The sequence below is a fragment of the Crotalus tigris genome, unplaced genomic scaffold (genome assembly GCF_016545835.1).
Source record: "Crotalus tigris isolate CLP2741 ecotype Arizona unplaced genomic scaffold, ASM1654583v1 scf7180000023617.9722795, whole genome shotgun sequence".
Taxonomy (NCBI): Eukaryota; Metazoa; Chordata; class Lepidosauria; order Squamata; family Viperidae; genus Crotalus; species Crotalus tigris.
In genome coordinates, this window is record NW_024100081.1 from 4,181,945 (window position 1) to 4,195,117 (window position 13,173).

The 13,173-nt window shown below is 40.6% G+C and overlaps 1 protein-coding gene across 1 annotated transcript in view; it reads right to left on the minus strand.

The window, feature by feature from the left end:
* Positions 1-13,173, minus strand: part of LOC120297338 (protein zyg-11 homolog B) — a 31,127-nt gene that overhangs the window by 10,554 nt on the left and 7,400 nt on the right. Inside the window, exons 2-5 of the mRNA XM_039319858.1 lie at positions 10,686-10,851; positions 9,308-10,062; positions 5,175-5,315; positions 4,021-4,197 (exon numbers count right to left, since the gene is read on the minus strand). Of these exons, the coding sequence (XP_039175792.1) occupies positions 4,021-4,197; positions 5,175-5,315; positions 9,308-10,062; positions 10,686-10,851 (1,239 nt within the window). The remainder of the gene's footprint in view (positions 1-4,020; positions 4,198-5,174; positions 5,316-9,307; positions 10,063-10,685; positions 10,852-13,173) is intronic.

Genomic DNA, 13,173 nt, shown 5'->3' on the forward strand with positions numbered 1-13,173 from the left:
AGCAAAAATCCCCCTCAGTACCTGAATAGTCTTTGCAGTGGTGGTGGATGAGACAGGCACAACCTCAAGCCATTTTGAATGGCTGTCAACAAGGACCAAGAAGAACTGGCCCTGAAAGGGCCCAGCGTAGTCAATGTGCACCCTAGACCATGGGGACTGTGTTTCCTCCCATCTATGCACAGGAGCTTGGGGCATCTCTGGGCGAGATCGTTGGCACAGGTGGCATGCGTGCACCTTAGCCTCAATATCTTTATCTAAACCAGGCCACCACAAGTGGCTTCGTGCAAGAGCCTTCATACGAACAATGCCAGGATGACCCTCGTGGAGGGATTCTAAGACCCTAGTCCTCATTGAGGTGGGAATGACAACTCTGTTTCCCCAAAGCAGACAACCCTGAGAAAGGGACAGTTCGTTCCTTTTGGACCAGAAACTCTGAAACTCAGGACTAGGGCAGTGCTCAGGCCACCCGGACAGGACCCAGGAGCGGACACGTGAAAGTGTGTGATCTGTACCCGTTTCAGCGGTAACATCCCTGGCACTAAGAGGGAGCTCGGGCAAGGCTTGGATTGATAGAATGTTGACAGCTGGCGCGGGGTCAGCTTCTACTACTGGCAGAGGCAACCTACTGAGGCCATCAGCATGGCCCATTTCTTTCCCAGGCTTGTGGAGTAATGAAAAATCATATGCAGACAAAAAAATAGACCACCTAAGCATTCTAGGGGAAATGATGTGGGGAGTCTGCTTACGTGTGGTAAACAGTCCCAGCAGAGGCTTATGGTCAGTGAAGACCGTGAAATGCCTGCCATATAGAAAATCGTGGAATTTTTTAATTCCAGCAACAACAGCCAGAGCCTCCCTGTCTATCTGAGCGTAGTTGCGCTCGGCAGAAGACAGTGTTCTGGAGTAGTATGCAATAGGAACCTGAGTTCCATCAGACCTGAGGTGACTCAGGACAGCTCCAACCCCGTAGGGGGATGCATCACAAGCGATGCACACAGGAAGAGACTCGTTGAAATGTGCAAGAACACTGTTAGAAGTGAGCAAGGCCTTGACTTCTTTAAAGCAAGCCTCATGTGCTTGTGACCACAGCCACACAGCTTGTTTGTCTAGTAGCCTGTGAAGAGGCTCAGCTACACTAGCTTTATGTGGAAGAAAAGAATTGTAGAAATTCAGGAGGCCTAGGAAGGCCTGAAGTTCGGCCTTAGACTTTGGCCTGGGTGCTTCTAAAATAGCAGTTAGTTTGGATTCAGCAGGATGAATCCCAGCAGCATCAATTTTGAATCCCAGAAATTCAGTAGAAGGCACCCCAATCTTGCATTTGTCTTTTCTGAGCTTGAGGCCTGATTCCCTGAATCTTAACAGGACAGCCCTAAGTCTTTCAGCTAGAATGTGTGTGGAGTCTCCTGCAATCAAGACATCGTCAAAGTAGGGGCAGACCCCTGGTATACCTCGTAGTGTGTTTTCCATTACGCTTTGGAAAATCCCAGGAGCGACATTTACTCCAAACTGTAGCCTTTTTACTTTAAAGGCTCCCCTGTGGGTCACAATGGTCTGAGCTATGGCAGCATCATCATCAACAGGCAGCTGTTGATATGCTTGAGCTAGGTCAAGCTTTGCAAAAACACGCCCCCCCTTGAGAGAGGCCAGGATGTGACTGACCACAGGAACAGGATAGGCATGTTGCTGCAATGCCTTATTGAGTGTGCATTTGTAATCAGCACAAATGCGAATGTCCCCATTTGCCTTTAGAGGCGTGACAATGGGGGTCTCCCACGGGCTGGAATCAACAGGTTCTAGGATTCCCTGTTGGATTAGTTTGTCTAGTTCAGTGTCAATCTTACTTTTTAAAGCAAAAGGGACCCTTCTTGCTTTAATCCTAATGGGAGTGACAGTGGGGTCTAGCTTTAAGGACACAGGTGGTCCTTTGAATGTGCCCAGCTGGGGGCTGAAAACATCTGCAAATTCTTTGCAGACTTCCTGTAGGTCGAGTGTTTGTAAGCTGTTGAGTCCTGTGACGTGTATCCCCAGGGCCTCAAACCAATCGAGTCCTATGAGACTCGTTCGTTCACCCCCTACTACTAATAAGTCTAGTGGACCTTCAAAACTCTTGTATTGCACGTTAAGGGTGGCCTCCCCCTTAACACACACTCTTGAGTTCTGAAAATCTGTTAATACAATATCAGAAGGCCTTAACTTGGCCTTAGACCCACTTCTGGAACAAATCTTCCTAAATGTATGCAATGAAATGATGGACAGGGCAGACCCTGTGTCTAGTTCCATAGATAATGGAACCCCTTGTAGCTTCACGTTGAGTGACAGCTTTTTCTTCATGGGCTTGTGTGTGCCTGTTCTACAGATGCTTCTTCGCGAAGCGCAAAAACCTACCCTATTCTGGCTGGGGAATCTGGTACCTTTCAGGCGTTCTTCTTGGGGTTGTGCCTTTCGTCGGCTCAGACACACAGCTGCAATGTGCCCTTGTTTGCCGCATGCCCGGCAGGTAGCGGAGCGGAACTTGCAGTCGGTTCTTCTGTGGCGACCTCCACAGCCGATGCACTTGAGCGGAGCCGAAGAGCTTCCCTTCTGGTTCTCTTCCTTCGCGGGGTGTAGACGGTCGACTTCCTCGTCCGGATCCTCCTCGGAGTTTCGTCGGACGTCTTCCTGGTGCACGGACGCACCCTCTGCACTGTTTCTGATCGGCCGCATGTTTTTGATGGCGCCGCCTGCTGCTTCTTCTGCGGTGACTTCCCTTAAGGCGTCTTGGAAGGATAATTCTTCCTTTGCAAAAAGTCTCTGTTGTAGCTCGCGATGCCTTAACCCGCACACGAATCGGTCCCTCAGTCGTTCCTCGAGGTCCTTGAACTCGCAGGGCTTGGCGGCCTTCCGTAGCGCGGCGATGTATTCCTTGGTTGTTTCACCGGACCGTTAATCCCTCTGCTCGAAGGTGTGGCGCCATGAGATAACGGACACCTTGGGGTGGAAGTGCTCTTTCATCAGCTTCTTCAGGTCTGCGTAGCTTACAGACTCTACTGGAACAGGTGCTGCAAGGTTTTCTGCGATTTCGAAGGCGTCTTGGCCGCAAACGCAAAGCAGGGTGGCGGCCTTCAAGCTATCTTCCCTCACTTGGTTTGCCTTGAAGTAGTTCTCCATTCTGGATACGTAGGACTCCCACCGCTCTGGATGTGAGACGTCGAATTCCGAAAGCCTTCCGATTTTCGCCATCTTCGGATCTTCAGGAGACGGGTCTATCAGCCAGCCTACCCCCGAATGCGCACCGGATTGGCGGGCAGCTGCCGAGTCGACGCCGTTCCTCTTCCGCCGCTCAGGACTCCTTGGGTAAGCTTACACTTCTTCCTTTCCAGGTAGTGCAAGGCATCCCACCTTCGTCGCCAGTGTTGCGTCCTTGGCGGGAAAGCAGACACGAGAAGCAGCTGGAGTTCTCAGTTTCTTTTATTCAGCGTTCAGCTTACAGGAAGATGGCTTCAGCCTCGCCCAAACGCCTCGCAGCCTCTTATATAGGCAACTCCCGGGTAAATGGGTTACTTTTCCCGCGCCAGCACCCGCGCATGCGCACGGCGCTGGCGACAGCCTGTCTGGTCCCGGGCAGCTTTGCACCTGCCCGGGACTGCCTGCAAACGCCCGAGCCGTTTGCAAAGGCTCGGGACATAACAAAACCAATCAAGGACCCCTCATTTCAATCCTGAGCTCTTCGTATGCTCTATCATTTCCATCAGTTATGAACCAATATTGGTTATATTCAGAGTATATTACACTGAAGCTGCTTAGCTCAACCTTTCCAAAAAGACAATAATCACTTTCATTCCTGTTGCAAAGTACAAACATTTTAAAAACCATTTTAACACCTGTCCATCCATACTCAAAATCAACAGTATATATGAAGCACTTGGTGCATCTACTCTAAGAATTCATCTCACAGGCTTAAAAAAAAAATCAGTACACTGGTTCTGCATTAAAAATGCTATGTCTATTACCTCAAAAAAAAAAAAAAATGGAAAGACTTACTTGTTGGTGGTTGGGGAAATGCTCCATGGCTTTAAGGAGTAAGTGGGTAACATCTGCTAGGAGCCTAACTGGCATGCCTGCAGCTAAATCTTGTTTTGTCAGGTTAAACACACAGGCACTTGCTGCTAATTGCACAGGCAAATTCAGAGGATGATTTCTCATGCCAACAACTACAAGCTGGAACGAAGGATCAAGAGAGGAAATTGGGAGTTGGCTTTTCACCTACATTACAATGAAAACAGCTACCACATCCAAAGCAGAATGATTTTCGCATTCCCAAAGTTTTTAAACTAGCTGGCAGGTATCTCACACTCTAATTCACAGACCTACCTTGATCATTTTCAGATAGGGAACTAACCAACTTTTTCTTTTCATAACTAGAGTTAATGTGTCAAAAGGCCTGGCCCTATAACCCTCCACTTTCTTTCCTTCCATCTTAATATTGAATAAAATGGACAGAAAAGGGACCTAGTTCTCTGGCCTGGGGCAAACTTATGAAATACAGCTTTGGACAATCTCACACAAATTTGTGCAAAAAACCAAAACCCCTCTGGAGCTGCATATACTGCTATCTATTTTACGATATAAATAATAGGGACTATGTCAATTTTATTGATTTTTTTTAGTAATTAAACTGAACCATTGGAGAAAAGATCAAAAGACTGAGCAGCTCACTTCTATTTTTGGAAGGAAGGCTCTTTCTCCTACATTTTCCTTTCATGCCTATAGGAAAATGCTCACTTCTTACCTTGCTACTTTGCTACTGTGTTGTACCAATCCATAATGGCAGGCCCTAATTCTATTCACTGTTTGGCCACTTCGCACTATGGAAAGCTAATCAATTTAATTGGATATCATTTCATTTGACAATTGCTGAATGAATAAGATTTCTACTCCACAACTACAGATATGTGGTCTGCAGTGTTTTGTGGATGTAGGCAATGCCTCCTGCTTCTTCTGTACTAAATTTAGCATACCTTATGTAAACATAGCAACCACAGCTTCTGAACTGTTGCTAAAACGCATTTCTCTTTTTATCACCCCCCCCCCCAAATCTGTCAGTGCATACATCTTCCACGATCTCTGCTTTCCTAAAGTACATCACATTTTGTGATTCTGTTAGAGAGATGTCCCATTAGTTTAAATAGTTTTACCTTCAGAATTTCTGGTTTGGTATTTTCCATAAAGTGCGTAAGGCTAAACAGATGAAATAGTGCCTCCCTCACAAAGAATGCCCGCTCGCTGTAACGCCGCAGAGCTTCCGAAATCTGAGTTTCATTTGCTTCTCCAGAAACCTTCAAAATACAGAACACACAATGTATCAGTTTGCAATTCGGGAGGGGGGAGAATACAGATAACAGAAATATTTTCAAATTATCTATTTTTACTTCACCACAAGAGAAAAAGACTGAAAGTTATATATCTTGCTGAAAAGTTCTACATGTTAAACTTACCCTTTCTGAATTTTTCTTATATATATAAGTGGGCTTGGGGATCAGCCTACAAATGCTGAACTGAGATTTTTAAAGCACACGGGATTGCAGAATATAAGTGTTTTAGTGTATAAAACACAAAGCAGGCCAAGCTGACAGAAATTTCCCAAAATATATTAGGCTTTTCAAATATTTTCCTCTAATGTGGTTCTATGACCATACACAATTGAACTTTGAACTATTTGCAACTAAAATCAAATATTTTCAAGCAATGTTCACAGTGTTTATATTATTTTTTTATGTTTATTTTCTCTTTTTATTTATTTTGTATTTTTCCATGCCAGTTTCACCCTCATCATATTTAGTAAGGCATCTTGATGACATTATCGATAAACTGGACAAACGATGTATCGGCAAGTCTGTTTTCCAACCGGTAGACAACTCTGGTACACAGAGTACATTGCAAATGCAGATGCAAAGCAACAGATTCACTGAATATCCCAAAATAATTAGTACCTATGTACCAGATAAAGCATCCTCAAAGTTAAACTGTGCCAGAGTTTTAAAGCAGTTCTTCAACTGATCGTTCAGTTCTATAATAAATTGCTTTTCTAAGAAGTGGTCTATAGATATTGCAATAAAGAAACATTAGACATTTGTGTACATGTATACTTCTACCTGTATATATATATATAACATATATATATGTATGTATGTATGTATGTACATCAAAAGCCTTACTTGTGATTTGCAAACCAGATGTAATATAGCTTGTGGTGCTAACCTAGCTCATACAAATATTGTTTAGAAAGAACCGTGCAAGTGCTGAAATACAAGTATAAATTATTTTAAAATATTAAACAACACCAGGACTGGCATTATAAGAAATTTATTCTGAATAGGTAACCACTTTCTATCCATCATCTTTGATACCAATAAAAACTGCAACTGAAACATAAGCTTACTGACCTACAAGGAGGAACTCCTCGATATAAATTTGTAACACTGGCAATATACAAGTCTAGGACGCTAAACATAAACAGGTAGCCCTCGACTTACGACCACAGACATTTGTTAAATGAGTTTTGCCCCATTTTACGACCTTTCTTGCCACAGTTGTTAAGTGAATCCTTGGAGTTGTTGAGTTAGTAACACGGTTGTTAAGTGACTATGGCTTCCCCATTCACTTTGCTTGTCAAAAGGTCGCAAAAGGTAATCACATGACCCCAGGACACTGCAACCGTCATAAATATGAGTCAATTGCCAAGCGTCTGAATTCTGATTATGTGACCATGGGGATGCTGCAATGGTCATCAGCGTAAAAAATGGTCGCAAGTTACTTTTTTCAGTGCCATTGTAACTTTGAACGGTCACTAAATGAACTATTGTACGTCAAGGTCTACCTGTACAATGTAATATATCAAAAATATTGAAGAACTAATCAGGAGAGAATATCTTGATCTGGTTTGTACATCACAATAAGTTGGTTGTTTGACAATTTCAGTAACCAGAATTGTTACTGAATTGTTACAAGTTTTTGTGTAAATATTAAGCCACAAACCGCAACATACAATGTTAGAGCTTGACATATGCATGGCTGGCTCAGGAATTTTGGGAATTGAAGTCCATGAGTTATAAAAGAGCCAAGGTTGCCTACCCCTGTGCTAAACCAAAACCAAACAAATTACATTATTATTTATACTAGACTAGAGCAATAGAACCCAGCCATGAACCCAGAACTGCTGTTTCATAGATTAGCCCTATTGTTTGGCTGGCAGGAACTTCTCTGTTCTTTACAGACAGAAACGCAGCACCCTCTGCATCTCATTATTCTGCACATTGGAAGTGACAAGAACAACAACCAAGCAACAAACTAGTCACACAAAAAGTGAAGTGAACTTATTATTGTCGTTGTTGCGATAGGGGGGATTTAAGAGCAAGGTGATTTATTATCTACACTGAAGGAAAAAGCAAGTAACAGATGGAGTCATAGAAAAAAAAAATAAGCATGGTTTTTGGACCACCCACGCAGTGATGGGATTCAAATATGTGAACAAACAGTTGTGTGTGGATGCTGTTTCCGGAAGTCCATTCTGGGCCTGGGCAACAAAAAATTAGCTACTGGTTCTGCTGAACTGATGCGAACTGGCTGAATCCCACCACTGCACCCACCCACAAGCTGAGATATAGAAGGGTGATCGTGGGACATATATCTCTGGAGCCACTCCATTTTCCTGAATCCTCCCTAAAGAACTTAGATAACGTTTAGGAAATGCCAATAATCTCTAAGCAGGAGACATTCCACACTATAATAAAGTTTTACACTCAGAATTCTTAAAAATGAAAATTACTCAGGAAAGATAATATGTATAAAGCAGTCCTTTATTTTTTTTCCAATTGTTTTATAGCAGCTTCTTTTTAAACAATAAAGAAAGTTATAAAAAAAATTTCTTTGGTAGTAATACATTTCTCATGTGTCCCACACATAACACCATGTATTTTTAAGATAACTTTTTACTAGCTATATGGTTCCAGTGAGCCTTTTGGATAGCTTATGATGAAAGAAAAGTAATGATAAAAGAAAGAGGAACCTGCAGTCTTAGGATCCTTAAAAGATGGAGCACAGTGAAACCGACAATTTAGTTTTATAAGTTAATTTAAAAAGAGAATGAAAGCTAGTGTTAAATACATATCTAACACCAGTGTAGAAAAGTCAAAGGATCCAGATTTTAAGAAACAAAACCTACTTCTTATAACTTAAGAACAAAATTAATTTTCAGAAAACATTACTTCATGTCTACTAGATTCCACAAAAAAAATGGTTAATTTTTTTTTATGGGGCATTATAAGAAATTTTACATATTTTTTTTTACTCATGACATGTTGTCCAACCATGCATTTGTTTTAGTTTCAAATAATAGCATAAATTAATACAGCTTTGCAAAAAATATATATAATAAAGATGTAAATCTAATGTTAAACTACACCCTCTCTGTGTTTAGCAAGCACATTTCATTATAACGATTTGGTCGTTGTACGAAATGGTTGCAAAGATCGCTAGTTGAATTACTGTCACATTCAAATAAACGTTTCCTGTACACATGCATTATTATATACTTATATACACATGAATTGTTGTCAGGCATAGAAATTTGTTCATGAGAGCACACACTGGTTAGAAATTTCATTTTTACTACTGTTCATTATGGTCATATTTGCAAATGGTTGCTAACCAAAATAGCCACAAACAGTGGTTGTACATTCCTAAAATATAGAATTCGTTATTTAATGAACTTTTAACTCTACCGAGATAAGCTAAAGTAAATGGAAATAACTTTCTCCTCCTGATATTAAGTATTGGATTCGAGAATACGAATCTGTTATCTATTTTGAAAAGCCCTTACATTCAAAAAGTGAGAAGGGGAAGCAATACATTTCTATACAATCTAGATTTAATAAAAATGTGTATTATATGCATCACCTTTTTCATTTCTTTCTATTCTTTTTTTTTTTTTTTGCTATGCTTAGTTTATTTGAATCATTATAATGTATGTAATGGATCACTGGACAGCTGCTATTGAATTTTCTTCTGCTGATGTTGCACTTGTAGTTGTTTGATTTTGCTGCTGTAAAAAGAAAAATTTAAAAGCACCCCATACAATTATTAGTTTGGAGGGGGATATTATTAGAGTTAAGATGGGTTTTGAATAAGTATCTATAGTTGCCATTATCTTGGTATGCCCCCCCATGTCCTCTTTTACCCCAAACCATCAGAGTTGGCCCATTGATCAGTTTGATTGCTTTCATTAAATAATTCAGATCTGTCATAATTACTGTAACAAATAGGTACCTACCTTCAAATTCCCTTCTCCAGTGAGAAATAATGAATAGCCAGCATCAGTAGCTAGAAGCCCAACAAACTGCATTAAGGGCCGTTGTTTTACAAACGTTTCCACAGCTTCATCAGTCACATGCTTCCTCCCCGAGATGTCTAAAGATACAAGATTAGGCAAGATGTCTTTCTGTTCTAACAAACGAAGGGCAATATCCGACGTGAACTGCTTATCATCTGAAATATCAAGGTGATTCAGGAATTTTAACTCTCGTACTACATCCAAAATCTGAGTGGTTGTCATTTTCAAGCATTTCAGGTGGTGCACAGTAAGCGATTTGAGGCGATCCTTACAGGCAAGGATTGCGGTTATGTCGGTGACGGAAGTGTTGGAGATATCCAGGCTTTCTAGTCGTGGAAGCGAAGCCACGTCAGCCAGATCTTCGTTGTAGAAGAGAACATTGGTGATGCTCAACGCACGAAGACCCGTCAGCTGACTGAAGCACCTTTCATAGGGATCTTCCAGGGAAAGAGTTAGCGAGTTCAGCACAAGGCATTGAAGGTTTTGCTGAATCCACTTATTGCTGCCGAGTCCGCTGATGATATCTGTGATTGTGATGTCTGCGTTTACACCAGTCGCATCAAGCTCCACCAGCTTGTGGTGGCAGAATGCTTTCCAAAAAGCTACCGCGGAAATTTTTGCTTTACGGATGCAGGCTCTTTTCAAACGCATCTGGTTGCCTCGAAAGATCCCCACTGTTGCATCGTTAAGCAGCCCTAAAGGGAGGGAAGAGTACCAGGCACATCACATATACAGTTTTAAAAGTGAAAAACAAACCAGCTATCACAATTCAGGGAATTTCCACTTCAGGCCCAGATAGCAAAGAAAAAGCAAGTTCAAAAAGGAGAAAGTAGGAATCAATTGCACTCCTTATTCTCAAACGTCCTCTTTCTTCTTTCCATCCCCAACTTTTTTTTTTTTTTTTTGGTTTTAACAAGCTGATTTCACAGGACAGCTACAATAATACCAACTTATCCTCTCCTCTTCTGCACGGTGCCATTGCCGGAGCACTTCTACACAAGGGGTTTTTTAGTGTTATCACTTCCATTCTCCAATTGCCCAAAAACTGCCATGCCTCAAATACCGTTAAATGCTGTACTGTAATTTACAGTGGCTAATGAAAGAGAATGTTCTGATCGCCTTCTATTTGCTTGATGCGTAGAATACCGTTTAATTCTTAATGCCATCAATTTTGCATCCCTTCAGCTAAAAAATAGCCATGCCAAATCAAGTGGGAGATCATAATCAAATGCAGGGAAACTCAAGCCCTAGTTTAAATAACTAAGATGGCTCACTTGAACAGAGTCCCCAATTACCAGATCTGGATGGATTATTTTACCGTGGAATGCCATTGTCCGCAGCAATCGATCAGCCACTTCTTGTGGAAATATTCCAGGCTCTTGCAAACATAATGTCCCATCTTGCCTTTCTGTACAAAACTTCTCAAGATCAGAGGTTAGGTAATTTAAGCAGATGTCAAGCAGAGAATATGGTGAAGCTTCTTCCTGCAGAAAGAAGTCCAATGTCTAACATTTGCAATTCAGAAAGGCAGCATTTATCACAGTTTAACTGACAAGAGTGTAGGGAGAACTGCACTTGCAATTCTCATCACCACTAAAAATAAAACTTAGAAAGGAGAAGCTGGTACCAGAGGCCATTTTGTGCCAGTGGTGACAATCTGCATTGTAATAAATGTCCATTTACATAAGTATGTAGCTGGCTGAAATCATGTAATTACAAATCATTGACATAAAGGTAATTTACTTTCAAAATGAAATTACAGACCCAAAAGGGAAGAGAGCAAGAAATGATTTTTCTGATATGGTATCACTTACTCTGATCTCTATTTTATAGGGTCAAACAAGTGCCAAAGACTGAACATACCTGTACTCAAAACTGATATACTATTTATTGGTTTACTTTTAGTTTCGGATCTCAAACTATACATATGGAAGAAGAGGGGAAACTAGACTTAGAGCAACACTGGTGGGCAGGTGTGTTTGTGTACACATGTCCTATTTTACAAAGGACTATTTTCTGTTGGAAAACTGTCTATTCCAAATACATTTTAAAGAAAAAGAACCTTAAAGAAACGTAGCAAACAATGACCTGTATCAGCCACTAAAAAAATACAAGTTATTTAATTATTGGCTTCGTTCGCTCATGATGCTAAGCTTTGGTGTTATACATCATATGTGAAATAAATCATATTGGCTGGATTCTACATTCAATGGCTAAATGTACGCAACCCTGCTAAGACAAAACCATTCTAAGTCTGTTATTCTGTTAAAAACAAGCATATCAGATTATGGCTCAATGCAGAAGTGTGAACTAGCCATTATCTCTTTGACAGGTCCCTCCTTTCTATTTCAATTACAGTTATTGTCTCAAAACCGTATCTCCATATATAAATTATTATCTCCATATTTGATGATACTCTGGCCTCTTTTTGGTGATACAGGTTCTCCTTTTTGACATGTGTTACACCATTCAAATCCAGTTTTGTTTCCCAACAATTGTAATTTTTCTGTAGTAGGTAATTTATTTCCATCATCCTCACCCATCATCTACAAAGAGATTCATGTTGTAGTACACAACAGACACACAAATGCTTGATATTTAGAGGGAGAAGAGCTCATTAAGTTTCAGTTTTTCAAGTAGTGAAAGCTAAACTAAATTATGACTAATTTAGCTAGATATTATTCTATCATATAAAAAAGAGAATCAACAAATGAATAAATGATGTCTAGCTAATTTTAACAGCTCTGGCCATTACTTAAGAGTGGCACCTAAAATGATATTTAAACATACAAAGTAATGCAAATATACACTTTTCTTATTAAGCAGAATCCTGAATCATCAAGCAAGAGTAATATGTTCAACAAAACTGGCTGAACAGCATTACCACACTTAAGGTTTTTAAGGTGGATTTAACAGATCATTTTCCAAGTCTGTATTTCTTGTACTACAGAGTAGGAAGTTAATTTAAGTGTCAGATTGTGGACTTGGGCACAGTCCTATAATTTTATTCCTCATGCTGAAGAAACATGTTAGAATGGACATAGAGGACACAAAACAATGACTGTTTTGGTTATCCTTGTGTCTTCTGCACTGGTTCATGTTGTTATGGTAACATATTGCAAAACATGTACAGTTCATAATTTATAATAAACAAGTATTCATGAACTAAAGCACAGATACTTTCTTATTCAAATTATCCAAGTATTTTCCCTTTGTTTTCCCTGTATCTACATACAAGTCTGTCGTTTTCAATAATTTAACTTTCAGTAGCTCACAGAGTAACACAAATATTGTGACTCATTCACAATGCAGACAAAAAAAAAGCAAGCTGTACACAGAAAATTTTAAAAATAGCTCTACCAATTATTTCTTCAATTAAAAAATTTAAGTCCAAGCCAATGTACCAGTCTGGCTCAAGAATAGTATTCTCTTTGATCTCAGCTTGAAATTTTATATAAGCTTTTTGCCTTGTTTATTTGCTTCATGTAAGCTTATCTTAGAACTCAGATGAGCTAAAACAGTGGTTCTCAACCAGTGGGTTGGGACCCCATTTGGGGTCGAACGACCATTTCACCGGGGTCGCCAAACAACGCAGTCCGCCATTTCCCCTCCCCTTTTCCTTAGCTGTGCTACTCCCTTTTATTCTGTTGGCTTTTGAAAGCCAATAGAATAGACTCTCTTGAATAGAGTCTAATTCTATTGGCTTTCAAAAGCAATAGGAATTGTCCAGGCTGTCTCTGCCCTGCTGAGCCCGCCAAAAGTCCCATTCTGCAAACGGTGCTGCACCAGTTGAGTAGTCCTCGACT